This window comes from Ctenopharyngodon idella, chromosome 24 (genome assembly GCF_019924925.1).
Source record: "Ctenopharyngodon idella isolate HZGC_01 chromosome 24, HZGC01, whole genome shotgun sequence".
In the NCBI taxonomy this organism is placed as follows: domain Eukaryota; kingdom Metazoa; phylum Chordata; class Actinopteri; order Cypriniformes; family Xenocyprididae; genus Ctenopharyngodon; species Ctenopharyngodon idella.
Window position 1 is genome coordinate 1,332,240 of NC_067243.1, and position 14,407 is coordinate 1,346,646.

A 14,407-nucleotide genomic window follows, 5' to 3' on the forward strand; every position below is an offset into this window, starting at 1 on the left:
ATTACGCCTGAATGGTCAAATGCACACATAGTTGTCAAAATGTCCATCGTGTGGAGTATCTCACGTAAATACAGTCGGTTATGGCTTAAGTGGACGTAAACAGGTGGGTGAAAACAGGATATGTGTCAGTATATTAAATATTACATCCATGGATTCGGTCTTAAAGGGACAGTAGCCTAATTAAATATTTGTCTGTCATTAATGTTAATAAAACAACAAAAGATGTTAAATAAATGTATACATGGTAAAAAAAAAAAAAAAAAAACCCTGCTCTATCTGAAAAACAAGTTTATTTGATTTGTATCTCTATTGTATTTGTTGTTTGTAATTTGTTTATAAATGTATTTTTTATATAACAACAATTATATATATATATATATATATATATATATATATATATATATATATATATATAATGTGTCAGTTCTTAGCAGTGTTCTTGTGAGTAATTCTCAGAGGCTTGATAAATACGGCTCTGTTCTGTTTCAGTTAATTCTCTTCCTCTGTGTATTTAAACCCTGAGTTCTCCTCTGTTCTTCATCTTCTATTGAAGTAATGTTTGTTTCATTAAAGGTATCTTCATTGTGCATTCTGCTCTTTTTGGATCGTTTATACATGCTAACTGTGACAATATCCTATATTTCTCATTCATTCTTTTATCATGTGCTGATATAACACTGTTTAAAGAAATATATTTCATGAGTTGTGAAAACTGCTACATTCCTCCAAAGCACAAGAGTACATGATTTAAATAGAGAGAGTCACTTTGCATTGTCACACATGCTTCAGTGCTCTGAGAGTGTTTATAGTGCTGTGAGTTTAACACTTCATGACTGAGAGCAGAACAGAACACAATCTTCATCATCACACAAGACAAAAGAACAACAATGAACACAATCACCTTCTTCATCTGGACTCTCACACTGTTTGCTCAAGGTTTGTGAAATACAGTTGTTATACATATATATATATATATATATATATATATATATATATATATATATATATATTTTTTTTTATTCTATTAAAATGTCAAATATCATTTTTATTTTTTGTTTCTGTTTTCTTTCAGAGTGTAGAGGACAGATCACTGTAACTCAGAGTCCATCAATAACAGCAGCTCAACCAGGACAAGAAGTCAGAATAAACTGTAAAACCAGCAGTAGAGTGAGTGGTGGTAATTACTTACACTGGTACTTACAGAAACCTGGAGAAGCTCCTAAACTCCTCATATCTTATGCAACAAGCCGTTATACTGGAACTCCATCTAGATTCAGTGGCAGTGGATCTGACAGTGATTTCACTCTGACCATCAGTGGAGTCCAGACTGAAGATACAGGAGATTATTACTGTCAGAGTTACCACTATATCAACAGTCAATATGTGTTCACACAGTGATAAAGAGTGGTACAAAAACCTCGGTTAGTCAGACGTCACAGTGATGCACTGATACAGCTGAGAGATACTGCAGCTGCTGATGGAGGATCACAAACAACACAATGGTGTATCAAACCTTTCAGAAACATTATTTATTTATTTGGATGTACTAAGCATGAAACACAATCTTTATATTATATATAAATGTTAGTGGTGCTTGTGTAACGGTGTGTAAAAGTGTTAAATTGATGCATAAATGGGGACAGCGCCATCTGTCTGCTGCGTGATGGCATTTAGCACGTGAAATAGGGACCGCCCACAGCAGAGATAATGAGACATGCTGTGGGTAAGTGGCACATTTTCAGCAGCCGGAGAATTATAAGTTAAAATGATTAAAAACACATAACTAACTGCTTTATTGCTGATTTATCCTGCAATGAACTTCTTGTAGAACTGTTGATATGTGTTTGGCGTCGAATGTGGTGTTTTATGTTGAGTTATTTTTAGTTTGTATTACGAGGCCTAGTCGTAATTAATTTGTGCATTGTCTTTGTTTTATGTAGAAGTGATTTTAATTCTCCGTGCAGTTTCCCTTATTCCTATGTGTTCTCCATTGTGCAGGTATGTTGTAAGATGTGTTATTTTCATGTTTAATGTATTAATTAATTGTTCAAATGGAATTGTATATGTTCGCCGCTAGGTGGGGATGTTTACCCTTCGAATTGAACTTAATTTAATTGAAATGTTCAGTTTTCATTTATTTGTGATCAATTCATTGAAATATCTATTGAAGTTGTCAAATTGAAAAATTGTTAACACTATACGATCACAGCGCATAAAGATTTAATTGATTTGAAAAGACTAAAAAAGAAAGAACTGTTTTAAATAAACAGCAGAGATAATGAGACATGCTGTGGAAGTGATTTTAATTCTCCGTGCAGTTTCCCTTATTTCTACGTGTTCTCCATTGTGCAGCTTAGCAGAAAGACCACCCAGGCAAGACCGTCACACTTGGTCCTGCAAAACTTGCCATTACAATGTAATCAAACTGCAGGAAAGTCAGTCACTTTAACTGCACTTCCATGCTTCATCACTAGATGCCGTGTCTGTTACATAACTGAGTTCCCTATCTGTCAGTCACTTTGACGTTGTGTCGATGTGATGACACTAGTGTAGTGTTTCTCAACCTTTTTTACTCGATGGCCTCCTCCTTCACCAGATCAATACTGCAGTGCCCCCCTAAGATGCCTGACATTTCCTCTTATACTGAACTTTCACAGCAAAGAGAGAAAAGTGTTTGTATTCAAGCCTTTTTATTAACATTTGTTTGCATTATTACTCTTCTACTGCATGCTTTGTAATATTCTTTAATATTCTTTTTGAAAACATAATTGGTAAATTAAAGCTATGCTTTATAACTTAAAAGAAATCCCTCTGCTAAATTATAATACTCTGATGTTACCCAGGTCGAGTGATTGCATCTGTGCCAACAGAACGATTGAGACTTCCATCTAAAGCCTGTCGGTTCACGTCGTCCCTGATAACAAGAACTTAATGCTGTTGGACAGGCTGTCTCTGCTGTACATGCCATGGACATGAACGAGGATAGGCCCGACCCAGCACACATGCAGGAACTATGCTCGTTTACCGATTTATTAATAATTAATAATCATCAATAATTAATAATAATAATAATAAAGTTTTCAAAAACGTAATTTCTCTCATCACTACAGCAAACATTTTGAACATGTGTATGTTTGGCTTTATATTCATTGATACATCAGACCATGTAACGTTGTATCTGGAATGGTAAAACATTGTTGACTTATCTTAAGTGTCTGAATTTCTGAGGAACTCTTATAGCGCTGCAGGACTAGCCTACAGCAAACACTGAACCAGACTATTAAATGTTGAGCAAGGGATCTCATTGGCTGCAGGATCAGCAGAGACCAATCAGCCTGAGTCATTTGGTATTGATGTGATTGCTTACAGACTGCATGTAAAGGACCGATCGAAGCCTGTGCCATCTTCAGTTTCATGACTGAACTAGATTTCTGACATGACAATTCTTGGAGAGTTTGTCATGGTAATGAATATGACAATGTTAATGTGTTTGGTCTGCTGCTGTTGATTATATCTGCTGTAGAGTACAGAACTTTCCACTGCCAAAACACACACAACATGCTGCTGCTGTACGAGCAAACATGAATCACCCCATAGCAGATCTGGACAGGTGGAGCTGGGGGAGGTGGAGGGTTTCTGAAAGTACACTGCACTGCTACAGCAAACAATAGACAAGTGTTTAAATGTTGAGCAGCAAGATCATTGACTACTGATACAGCAGGAATCATTCAGTTGTGTCCTGTAGAGAATGATGTGTAATTCAGAGGGTGTTTTACATGAGCGGCACATGCTTCACTGCTCTGAATGTGTTTATAGCTCTATGAACTGAACATGACATGATCAAGAGCTCTTCTTCATCAACCAACAAACATGACTTTCAGCTGCTGCTGCTCATAAACACAATCACAACACTGATCACAGACAAACACTAATAACACTAGATCATCTAAATCAACATCAATCTTGTGTTTATGAAGAGAATGAGTCAGTGTTTAATATGATCATCATGTTTTAGGTGTAATATATGATCCCTGTCAATCAAACTGAACAGACTGAATTCAGTCACTTCTGCTGTCTGGACGTGATGCTTTCCATTTGATTTTCATGACATTTTCATATATATTTTCATCACCACATTTTCAGCAGAAGTGAAACTGGTGTGTTCCAGTCCAGATCATGTGACCAATCAAACAGTGAGACTGAAAAGCCCATTTGCATTGTCAGGGTGGAGTGATTCTGATCCTCTCAGAATAGAGCAGCTCTGTCTCCAGAGACCATGTTCAAACCCCAAGAGCTTTATTTGACATTTACATCAAGTTTGTGAAAAGCACCTGCATCTTCATCTGTTAGTTGAATGATGTTGTCAGACACAAAGTGAACTTGTTGAGAAGCTTTATTGAATGTTACAGCAGATTGAAAGATCACACAGTGCTTTGACACGCCAGCTCTCTTTCAGTATTGAGTTGTAAATCACTACAGCTGCAGCACTAGACTCATGTGAATCCTGCCTGACACAGGACACTCAGATACGGCTCATCTTCAGGAGAGAAACATCAGCACTCAGAGCTCTTGTGGAACGAGACCTCATGAGGAGCTCCATCATGTGTTACTCTGCAGACGTACACCTCTCCCTTTTCCCAGCGTGCTTTGCTGAGTGTCAGGACGCTACTGCGGCTGTAGCGGCCGTCCCGCTGGCTCTCTGCGCTGGTCACGACCCCCTCGGTGACCTCTGACCCGTCCAGTGTCCAGCTCACCAGCGCCCCCTGTGGAGAGTAAGAGCTGAGCAGGCAGAGCAGTGCGGCTGAGTCTCCAGAGATCTGCAGAGAAGAGGGCGGCAGCAGAGACACTGAGGGCTTCACTGTGGGACCAGCTGCAGGAGACAAACACAACACATTCACAAACACAAAGAAAACACACTGTTTCACTCACAGCATTTCAACAGCAGCAAAAATACAACAATCTGATCCTTCATGTCATTCAACATCACTAGAGCTCATATACTATACAATATACAAACTACACAATCACTATATACATTTAAATCAAACCTCAGAAATTAAACTCAATATACTGAGACACTGACTGACTTAATTCCAGCAGTTTTAAACTCTGAACATAAAGTTCTTAAATTTTACTTCAGATATTCAGCTCAAAATGTAACTCAATTTCAAACAGAATTAAAACAACTGAATCATATACATATATTTTGTTTGTATTAAATTACACTTTGTACACTGAATTACAAGCACAACATGAGCAAAAGAGATTCAGTTTCATTGACTGAACTACAGAAAATATCAACATTTACAATCTGATGCCAAATTTCTTTTTTCCCCCCATGATATCTACAATGAAAGATGAACTATATGAACACAGTGTAGAAATAAATGAAGGAAAATTAAACTAGTAATAAACTGATTAAACTCACAGTGAGACACATTATGGAAAAATATTTAGATTTTTTTGAAAGGAATAATGTCGTTCTTCTGAATGAATAAACATGACAATATCATTGTTTTAGATTTAATAATTATAAAACAATATCAGTAAGACTTTACTTAAAGCCTTTATACACAATGAATTATAAAAGTATTTTTAATGCATTAATTAAGCATCATTATACACATTATACTGCATGTATGATCTCATGAATAATTCATTAAGCAGTTATAACACATTATAATATCATCTATTCACTGTTACACCTTTAGAAAGTATAATGGGGTAAAACAAATTGCAAACAACCAATTTCAGATGTAACACTGAATTTGTCAATATAATGGCTTTTAATTTTGGTTACAATTATTTATGAAAAGGCATTATTTATGGATACCTTCATAACACATTATACATAAATGCTTCAAGTAAAGTTTCAGCACAATATTATTATTAAAAAAAAAAATGTTTTTGTTTCAACTGTAAAACACTTTCTGAAATCTAAATTGTATTGTTTTTTTAAAAAATTGTTATTTAAAAGGACTTACCGAGCACCAGTTTAGTTCCTCCACCGAAAGTGCACCACAGTGATACAATCTAATGAAACGGTCGTACAAAAACCTCTATTCCACTCGAGTGAACACAAACTCCAGCAGAGAGAGAGAAACAACACTTCAACACACTGATATTAGAAGAAACTCAGATCTTCTCAACACTCAAACATTCAGTTTGGACAAAATGCTTTTCAGAAAAGAACAACAAACACACTTTCATTCAAAATGTTTGTTGTTGCAAAAACAGTGTAATTATTTTCATGATCAGCTGAAGAGTTTATTAATCTTATTTAAAACATGATTCAGTTTGACTTTATATGTTATATTTCTCATTCATTCTTTAGTCTTGTGCTGATATAACACTGTTTATAGAAATATATCTGATGATCTGTGACCTCTGAGGTGACCTTTGACCTCTTTTATCATGGATGATGTTGTGAGTTTCTCATAATGATCTTCTGCTGTTCATATGAAGCTCAATCATCATGATTCACAGAAAAACCTGCAGCTTCAAATAAATTAATCAATAATTCTGAACATTTCATAAGCACATTGTTTAATCTACTGTCACATGACCTGATTATGAGTCCTGATGAACATGTCAACCTTCATCAAAACACCATCATGTATCTTTTTTTTTTTTGTTTACTCTAAATACAGTAAAACTTTTTCTCATTGTTAACATGTTTTTAAAGATGTAGTACATTACTGTACTCACAAAGAAATAATTATTGTGTTTGACAAATATTTTTAAAATGATCGACTTTCATGATACTATAGTCATTTTAGGAGCCTAAAAAAAATCTTTTATTTTTCTTCCTTAAGTTGGCCACCATTTTGAGATCACATGACCAGCTGAATGCTGCTCACTTTCCCTGCGTCCCAATGTCCATACTATCCATCCTAAATAATATGTGAGATTAAAATAAGTGTGTCCCAAAGCATAGTATGTTGGAAAGAGTATGCCAAAAGTCCCCGGATGGTCTACTATTTCTGGTAGATTTTGGAAGTGTGGATCCGTGCACACTATAAAGGCTAATATTGCCCACAACCCATTGCGCTTTGGATGAGGATTCAGTTCAGAACTACAAACACGAGTAAAAAGTGTTAAAAAACTACAAAACATGGCGGATATGCGCGACCGACGCTGAGAGGTTTGAGTGGCTAATAATCAGTTCAACCTGATAGAAAATATTTATTTAATGTTATCCGTGTTATATTTCACCTAATACCAATGTGGACTTTTATAAAGATCCGATTGGCCATTAACTTTTAAATGCATCATTATGCATTAATATGAGGAGAGTTCTCCACATGAAAGACCCGCGACTGCAGATCAACGTGCTACTGCATTTCTCTCCGATACGGTAGGAAATTAGCTAAATGAAATGTGGAGGATGTAAGATGATTGACAGGCCAGTTTACGGTGACAGGATGCGACAGAGAGCAAAGACGCAATTGTATGACGTGATAGTATGTCCCAAAGCTTGTCTACTCTTTTGCTAAAGTATGTACTTTTTGTTCACAGAAAGAGTACATACTTTTAGGGCGTAATATAAGTAGGCGAATTGGGACGCAGCATCCACCTTGGTCACATATTATCAGAAACATTCACCTTATATAAATGAATCATGAATGAGAGTGAATAGATTATTTCTACAAAAAAAAAAAAAAAAAAGCTGAAAGCTGAAAATGCTTCATCCACACTGACAGATGTTCATATAAAGTCAAAGACTAGTGTCTTATCAGTCTGCAAAACATAAAAAACATTTTATAATTAAAATTAAAAAATATTTACAATGATCAGTATTTACAATTATTATAAACTACATAATCTGTAAAATCTTTGGTTGCACTTTATTTCGATGGTCACTTTTGATATTCTACTAACTATAAGTAACTTGTCAACTACATGTCAACTAACTCTCATTAGTGTATTAGTAGACTGTAGTAGACTGTTAGGTTTGGGTTCGGGTAAGTAGAATAAGTTGACATGTAGTTGTAAAGTTACTTACAGTCAGTAGAATGTCTAAAGTAGACCACTGAAATACCAAATCTTATATGTAGAGAGTTTATTAGTTTGTTATCAGCACACACTGTTGTAAATCCTGCCCACTTCTTTGCATTGTCACACATGCTTCAGTGCTCTGAGAGTGTTTATAGTGCTGTGAGTTTAACACTTCATGACTGAGAGCAGAACAGAACACAATCTCCATCATCACACAAGACAAAAGAACAACAATGAACACAATCACCTTCTTCATCTGGACTCTCACACTATTTGCTCAAGGTTTGTGTAACGCAGCTCTACAATTATTCTCTTGAAATATTAAATGTTTATAATTTTAAATAATATATATATTTTTTTCTTGTTCTTTCTCTCAGAGTGCTCATCCCTGTAAAACTTTACACTACAATATTATCTGTATTATTCACTGGGAAAGTCAATCCCTTTAATTGCACTTCCATACTTCACCACTAGAGGGTCACATGTCTTTAACATAAATGGATTTTACACACCTTTCCTTTAAGACTGTGGCTGCATCCAAAATCACATACTTAGTAGGCCAAAAAGTATGTGACAAAAGAAGTGTGTCTGAATTCACAGTATTTATAAAAGAACAGGCCAAAAGTACTGAGATGACCTGCTACTTCTGATGGACACTTTACTATCCCATGAGGCCACAGGAGAGGATTTGTGAAAGTGAAGCGACCCAACTGATGCTGGTAGGTCACATGGTAATGACAACATGGCAGATGTAGTACGTCCAGATTACATTCATACACACTCATACTATACAGAACATACTTTTTTAGTGATCGTGAAGTAATTACTTGATCAAAATAAGTGCCTACTGAAGAGAGTATGTGATTTCAGATTAAGATTACTTTGTCACACTACATGATATTTGTGGAAGTGTCAGTGAATTTCACATGATGGTTGATTGTTTATTATTCATTTATGTTTATGATGGGAAATGTTTAATATCTGTAACAGTTTAACAGAAAGATTGTTCATATTTATGTCAAATTTGCATAATTTGTCATTGTTTCAGACCACACTCACCCTCATTCATTCATACAAACACAACTGCTCACAGACGTGACCTGTTTTCTGAATCCAGCGTATCATTAATAGTTTTGTGGATTGAACTCTTGGAGCTCTTACTCTCTAACCGAGTCAAGGACGATCTCAGCAGTCCAGAGGCTTCAGACACTGACAGTGTTTCATTATAAACTGATGAACATGAACAAACCTCATCTCTCCATTAGTCCAACTCTTCTGACTCATTTCAGAGAATAAAGTGTGGACTAACATTAGTCAGAATGTAAAGTAACTCTTCAGTGACTCTAGTGTATATGAGTTTGTCTGTTGTAAATCCTGCCCACTTCTTTGCATTGTCACACATGCTTCAGTGCTCTGAGAGTGTTTATAGTGCTGTGAGTTTAACACTTCATGACTGAGAGCAGAACAGAACACAATCTTCATCATCACACAAGACAAAAGAACAACAATGAACACAATCACCTTCTTCATCTGGACTCTCACTCTGATCGCTCAAGGTTTGTGAAATACAGTTGTTGTTGTTTTTTTTGTTTATTTTTAATTCTATTAAAATATTTTCATTTTTGTTTCTGTTTTCTCTCAGAGTGTAGAGGACAGTACACTGTAACTCAGAGTCCATCAATAACAGCAGCTCAACCAGGACAAGAAGTCAGAATAAACTGTAAAACCAGCAGTAGAGTGTATAATGGTGATGAGTTACACTGGTACTTACAGAAACCTGGAGAAGCTCCTAAACTCCTCATATATACAGCAACAAGCCGTTATACTGGAACTCCATCTAGATTCAGTGGCAGTGGATCTGGCAGTGATTTCACTCTGACCATCAGTGGAGTCCAGACTGAAGATACAGGAGATTATTACTGTCAGAGTTTACACTGGCCGGGCAGCACTAGGGTGTTCACACAGTGATAAAGAGTGGTACAAAAACCTCGGTCAGTCAGACGTCACAGTGATGCACTGATACAGCTGAGAGATACTGCAGCTGCTGATGGAGGATCACAAACAACACAATGGTGTATCAAACCTTTCAGAGACTTTATTTATTATGATGTATTTAGTAAACATGTAACATACAATCTTATATCACTTACTAAACTGGACTAAAATCTGGTGAAAATGTGAGTGGTGCTCGTCCCTGCAAAACTTTACACTACAATATTATCTGTATTATTTACTGTAGGAAAGTCAATCCCTTTAATTGCTCTTCCATACTTCACCACTAGAGGGTCACATGTCTTTAACATAACTGAGATCTACACACCTTTCCTTTAAGACTGTGACTGCATCCAAAATTACATTCTTCACGTTCTCTATATAGTAGGTCAAAAACAGTATGTTACAACAGAAGTATGTCTGAATTCACAGTCTGAATGTTTCTATGATAAAGTCTGTATGGTGTCCTGGTGGCCTGTAAACAGTAGCCAGCACAAATGTCAAACAGGATCGTACGCTAGACAACATTACATAAAGCACCATCACTTCGAATTAATTATATTTGAAAGACTTCTGAGTAATACTGAAGATAATGACAACATGGCAGATGTAGTACGTCCAGATTACATTTATACACACTCATACTATACAGAACATACTTTTTTAGCGATCGTGAAGTAATTACTTGATCAAAATAAGTGCCTACTGAAGAGAGTATGTGATTTCAGATTAAGATTACTTTATCAAACTACATGATATATGTGGAAGTGTCAGTGAATTTCACATGATGGCTGATTGTTTATTATTCATTTATGTTTATGATGGGAAATGTTTAATATCTGTAACAGTTTAACAGAAAGATTGTTCATATTTGTGTCTAATTTGCATAATTTGTCATTGTTTCAGACCACACTCACCCTCATTCATTCATACAAACACAACTGCTCACAGACGTGACCTGTTTTCTGAATCCAGCGTATCATTAATAGTTTTGTGGATTGAACTCTTGGAGCTCTTACTCTCTAACCGAGTCAAGGACGATCTCAGCAGTCCAGAGGCTTCAGACACTGACAGTGTTTCATTATAAACTGATGAACATGAACAAACCTCATCTCTCCATTAGTCCAACTCTTCTGACTCATTTCAGAGAATAAAGTGTGGACAGTGAAACTCATATTTGATCATCAGGTGATTCTGTTCCTCTCAGAATAGAGCAGCTCCATCAGCAGATGTTCAGCGTCCTCACAGGAGCTTCATGTTACTGGAATCCACTGCTTCTCTTGTTTCTGGAGATACACTGGGAAAGTTCAGATAACACCTTGTTATTACTAAAAGGAACAATAAATAAATAAACCCATTTCACATTTTAAAAAGTCTAATGTTGAAGAAACAGTCGTGTCTGACTCAGATAATTACTGGAGATCAGGTTATAAATGGAGATGAAGCAGTCGCAGGTTTAGTGTTTGTTAACAGCGGGGTTTGTCGCCCACATTACAGTAAGGATGTGTTTGTTTCTGCTAGATGCAGTTGTTTTTTACCACAATAAAGGACAATGAAATGTTTATCTGTTTCATATCCTCTTCTTTCTTTTTCTTCTTTTTTTCCTTTTTCTTCTCTTGTCTTTTTCTTCTCTACCTCGTAATACACACCAAAGTTTAGGAAAACCTGCATGATCCCAAAGCGACTGGAAATTACTGAAGCACATCTGATAAAAACCTGCTGAGATACACATGATCATTCATTTGTTCATTTATTCATTCATTTATTCATTCATTCAATTTAGTATAATTTTTACTTTACACGTATCAAGGTGAGACTCACCAGTCTCCTCAACACTGAAGACAATCTGAGCACTTTCATCGTCAGCTGTGCCGATTATTAATCCGCTCGGAGCATTAACAATCACAGACAGATGTCTATCAAGGGCCACACAGTCACCAGCTGGACCTGAACACACACATACTGAGCTGAAACATTCAAACCATTCAAGTTCATACTAATATTTAAATGCAGAACAATGTCTTTCCATGAAGTGTAAGTAGAAGCTCTCACCATAGTGAGCAAAGTGCCAGAAGCACTGGAGATCTCCGGCACACAGCATGATGACAAAGTCATACTGATCCACTGCCCAGAAGAGCTATGATTATTATTATTATTATTATTATTATTATTTACAATAAAGCTGCTAATTTACATTTAATAGTGATGTATTGTTTTTTAAACATCCTGTTTTAAACATTAAATTAAAACATGTCAATAAAGATGACCAAAGTTATAATGATTCTCATATTTTACCTTTTCGATTTAAAGGACATTTCACGATCAAGGACCACACCACATCCATGAATGATGGAGAATTATTTACTGAAGAAAGTTAGGGATAAATAGGGAGAGGATGAAGGGGAAGGGGATGATAGTCAGGTTGATCTGGAGTCTGGTGTTGGCGGCCCAGAGTCTCAGGGTGGGGACATCATCTCAGTTAAATGTTGGCCGAGTGATTAGGAACCCCGATACAACCTGGAAAGGAAGAGAAGAGGGGATGATAAGGATGGTTGAATGGATAAGAGAGAGGGAGGGGAAGGGAGGGTTCAAGAGAACAAGACAAACAGTACTGTAGGATTTGAGAAGTCAGGTGATTGGTTGAGGCGTAGCCCCGCTCCCGAACCTCAGCTAACTAGTTAACTCCCTTAAAGTTCATAGATAATATTCTGATATAGTATATAGTATGTATGTACATTATGTATCAGAAACTTGGTCACATGTTTCCTCATATATTTCTCAGTGCTGGTAATGAATAATCCAATCACAGCTGTGTTATTAAAGCCAGAGTCAAACTGTCGGTCAAACTGGTCACATGACTGAATATAGACACAGAGATGGACGTTCATCTGCACATCCTCAGTGTCTCAGTAGTCAGAATAAAAATAAAACAACTGAACTAACTAGAATAACATTAGTGAAAATGTAAGATAATCATTCTGTAACTCTAGTGTATATTAGTTTGTCTGTTGTAAATCCTGACCACTTCTTTGCATTGTCACACATGCTTCAGTGCTCTGAGAGTGTTTATAGTGCTGTGAGTTTAACACTTCATGACTGAGAGCAGAACAGAACACAATCTTCATCATCACACAAGACAAAAGAACAACAATGAACAAAATCTCCTTCTTCATCTGGACTCTCACACTGTTTATTCAAGGTAAGACTGATAAAAACTGACCCTGGTTTTGGTGTTCCTGTAAAAGTATATGATGGTAGTAGTTTTAAACACTAATTGTTTTTCTTTTCTGTTCTTCAGAATCCAGAGGAGTGACTCTGACTCAACCTGAAGTTAAAACTGTCCAACAGGGTCAAACAGCTACAATAGAGTGTCATATAGATGTAGGAATATACAGTGATCATTTAGCCTGGTATCAGCAGAAACCTGGAGAAGCTCCTAAACTCCTGATTTATTATATAAACAGACTCCAGTCAGGAACTCCATCTAGATTCAGTGGCAGTGGATCTACATATGGCAGTGATTTCACTCTGACCATCAGTTGAGTCCAGACTGAAGATACAGGAGATTATTACTGTCTGAGTAGACACAGCATCAACAGTAAATATGTGTTCACACAGTGATAAAGAGTGGTACAAAAACCTCGGTCAGTCAGACGTCACAGTGATGCACTGATACAGCTGAGAGATACTGCAGCTGCTGATGGAGGATCACAAACAACACAATGGTAATGTTTAGCAAAGTTTCTAAAGACTTTTAAAATTAATTAATAAAGTGAACATACATTTATATGTAGTCATTTATTTATTTTTTATGAAATAACGGTAACACTTTACAATAAGGTTCATTAGTTAACATTAGTTAACTACATTAGTTAACATGAACTAATAATGAACTGCACTTATACAGCATTTATTAATCTTTGTTAATGTTAATTTCAAAATTTACTAATACATCATTAAAATCTTGTTAACATTAATTAATGCACTGTGAACTAACATGAAAAAACTATGAACAACTGTATTTTCATTAACTAACGTTAACGAAGATTAGTAAATACAGTAACAGATGTATTTCTCATGGTCAGTTCATGTCAGTTAATACATTAACTAATGTTTAACTAATGAATCTTATAGTAAAGTGTTACCGAAATAACCGATAGTACTCATATGAATTATGGCAGCACTGGGATGTTTTATTGTTTGTGTTTCAGATCACAGTATGAGAGCGATGTGGAGTGAAGCAGAAATAGCAGTTGTTTTTAATGTGTTTTCTCTCACTCCAGGATTGAAAGAAGCGGTTTCTTTCTCCAGTGGTTGTGGAAAAATATGCATACTAACTGATCAGATTTAGTCTGAAAGGTAAGTTAGAAAGTTCTTGCTTATAGAAGTGTTATATAAAAGTAATATGACATTCACA

The 14,407-nt window shown here is 36.0% G+C and overlaps 2 long non-coding RNA genes and 1 gene segment (V, D, J or C); 2 read left to right on the top strand and 1 right to left on the bottom strand.

Moving 5' to 3' along the window:
- The window catches only part of LOC127506587 (uncharacterized), a 65,123-nt gene that overhangs the window by 9,701 nt on the left and 41,015 nt on the right, over positions 1-14,407 (top strand). The gene's annotated exons all lie outside the window — the stretch shown is intronic.
- The window catches only part of LOC127506557 (Ig kappa chain V-III region MOPC 63-like), a 220,849-nt gene continuing 210,817 nt past the window's right edge, over positions 4,376-14,407 (bottom strand). Inside the window, 1 exon segment of the V gene segment in view lies at positions 4,376-4,870. Within this exon segment, the coding sequence occupies positions 4,554-4,870 (317 nt within the window).
- Positions 8,139-11,552, top strand: LOC127506575 (uncharacterized). The gene is made up of 5 exons (XR_007928038.1): positions 8,139-8,280; positions 8,376-8,717; positions 9,047-9,554; positions 9,641-10,175; positions 10,897-11,552. It is a non-coding gene; the product is annotated as an uncharacterized LOC127506575 (long non-coding RNA).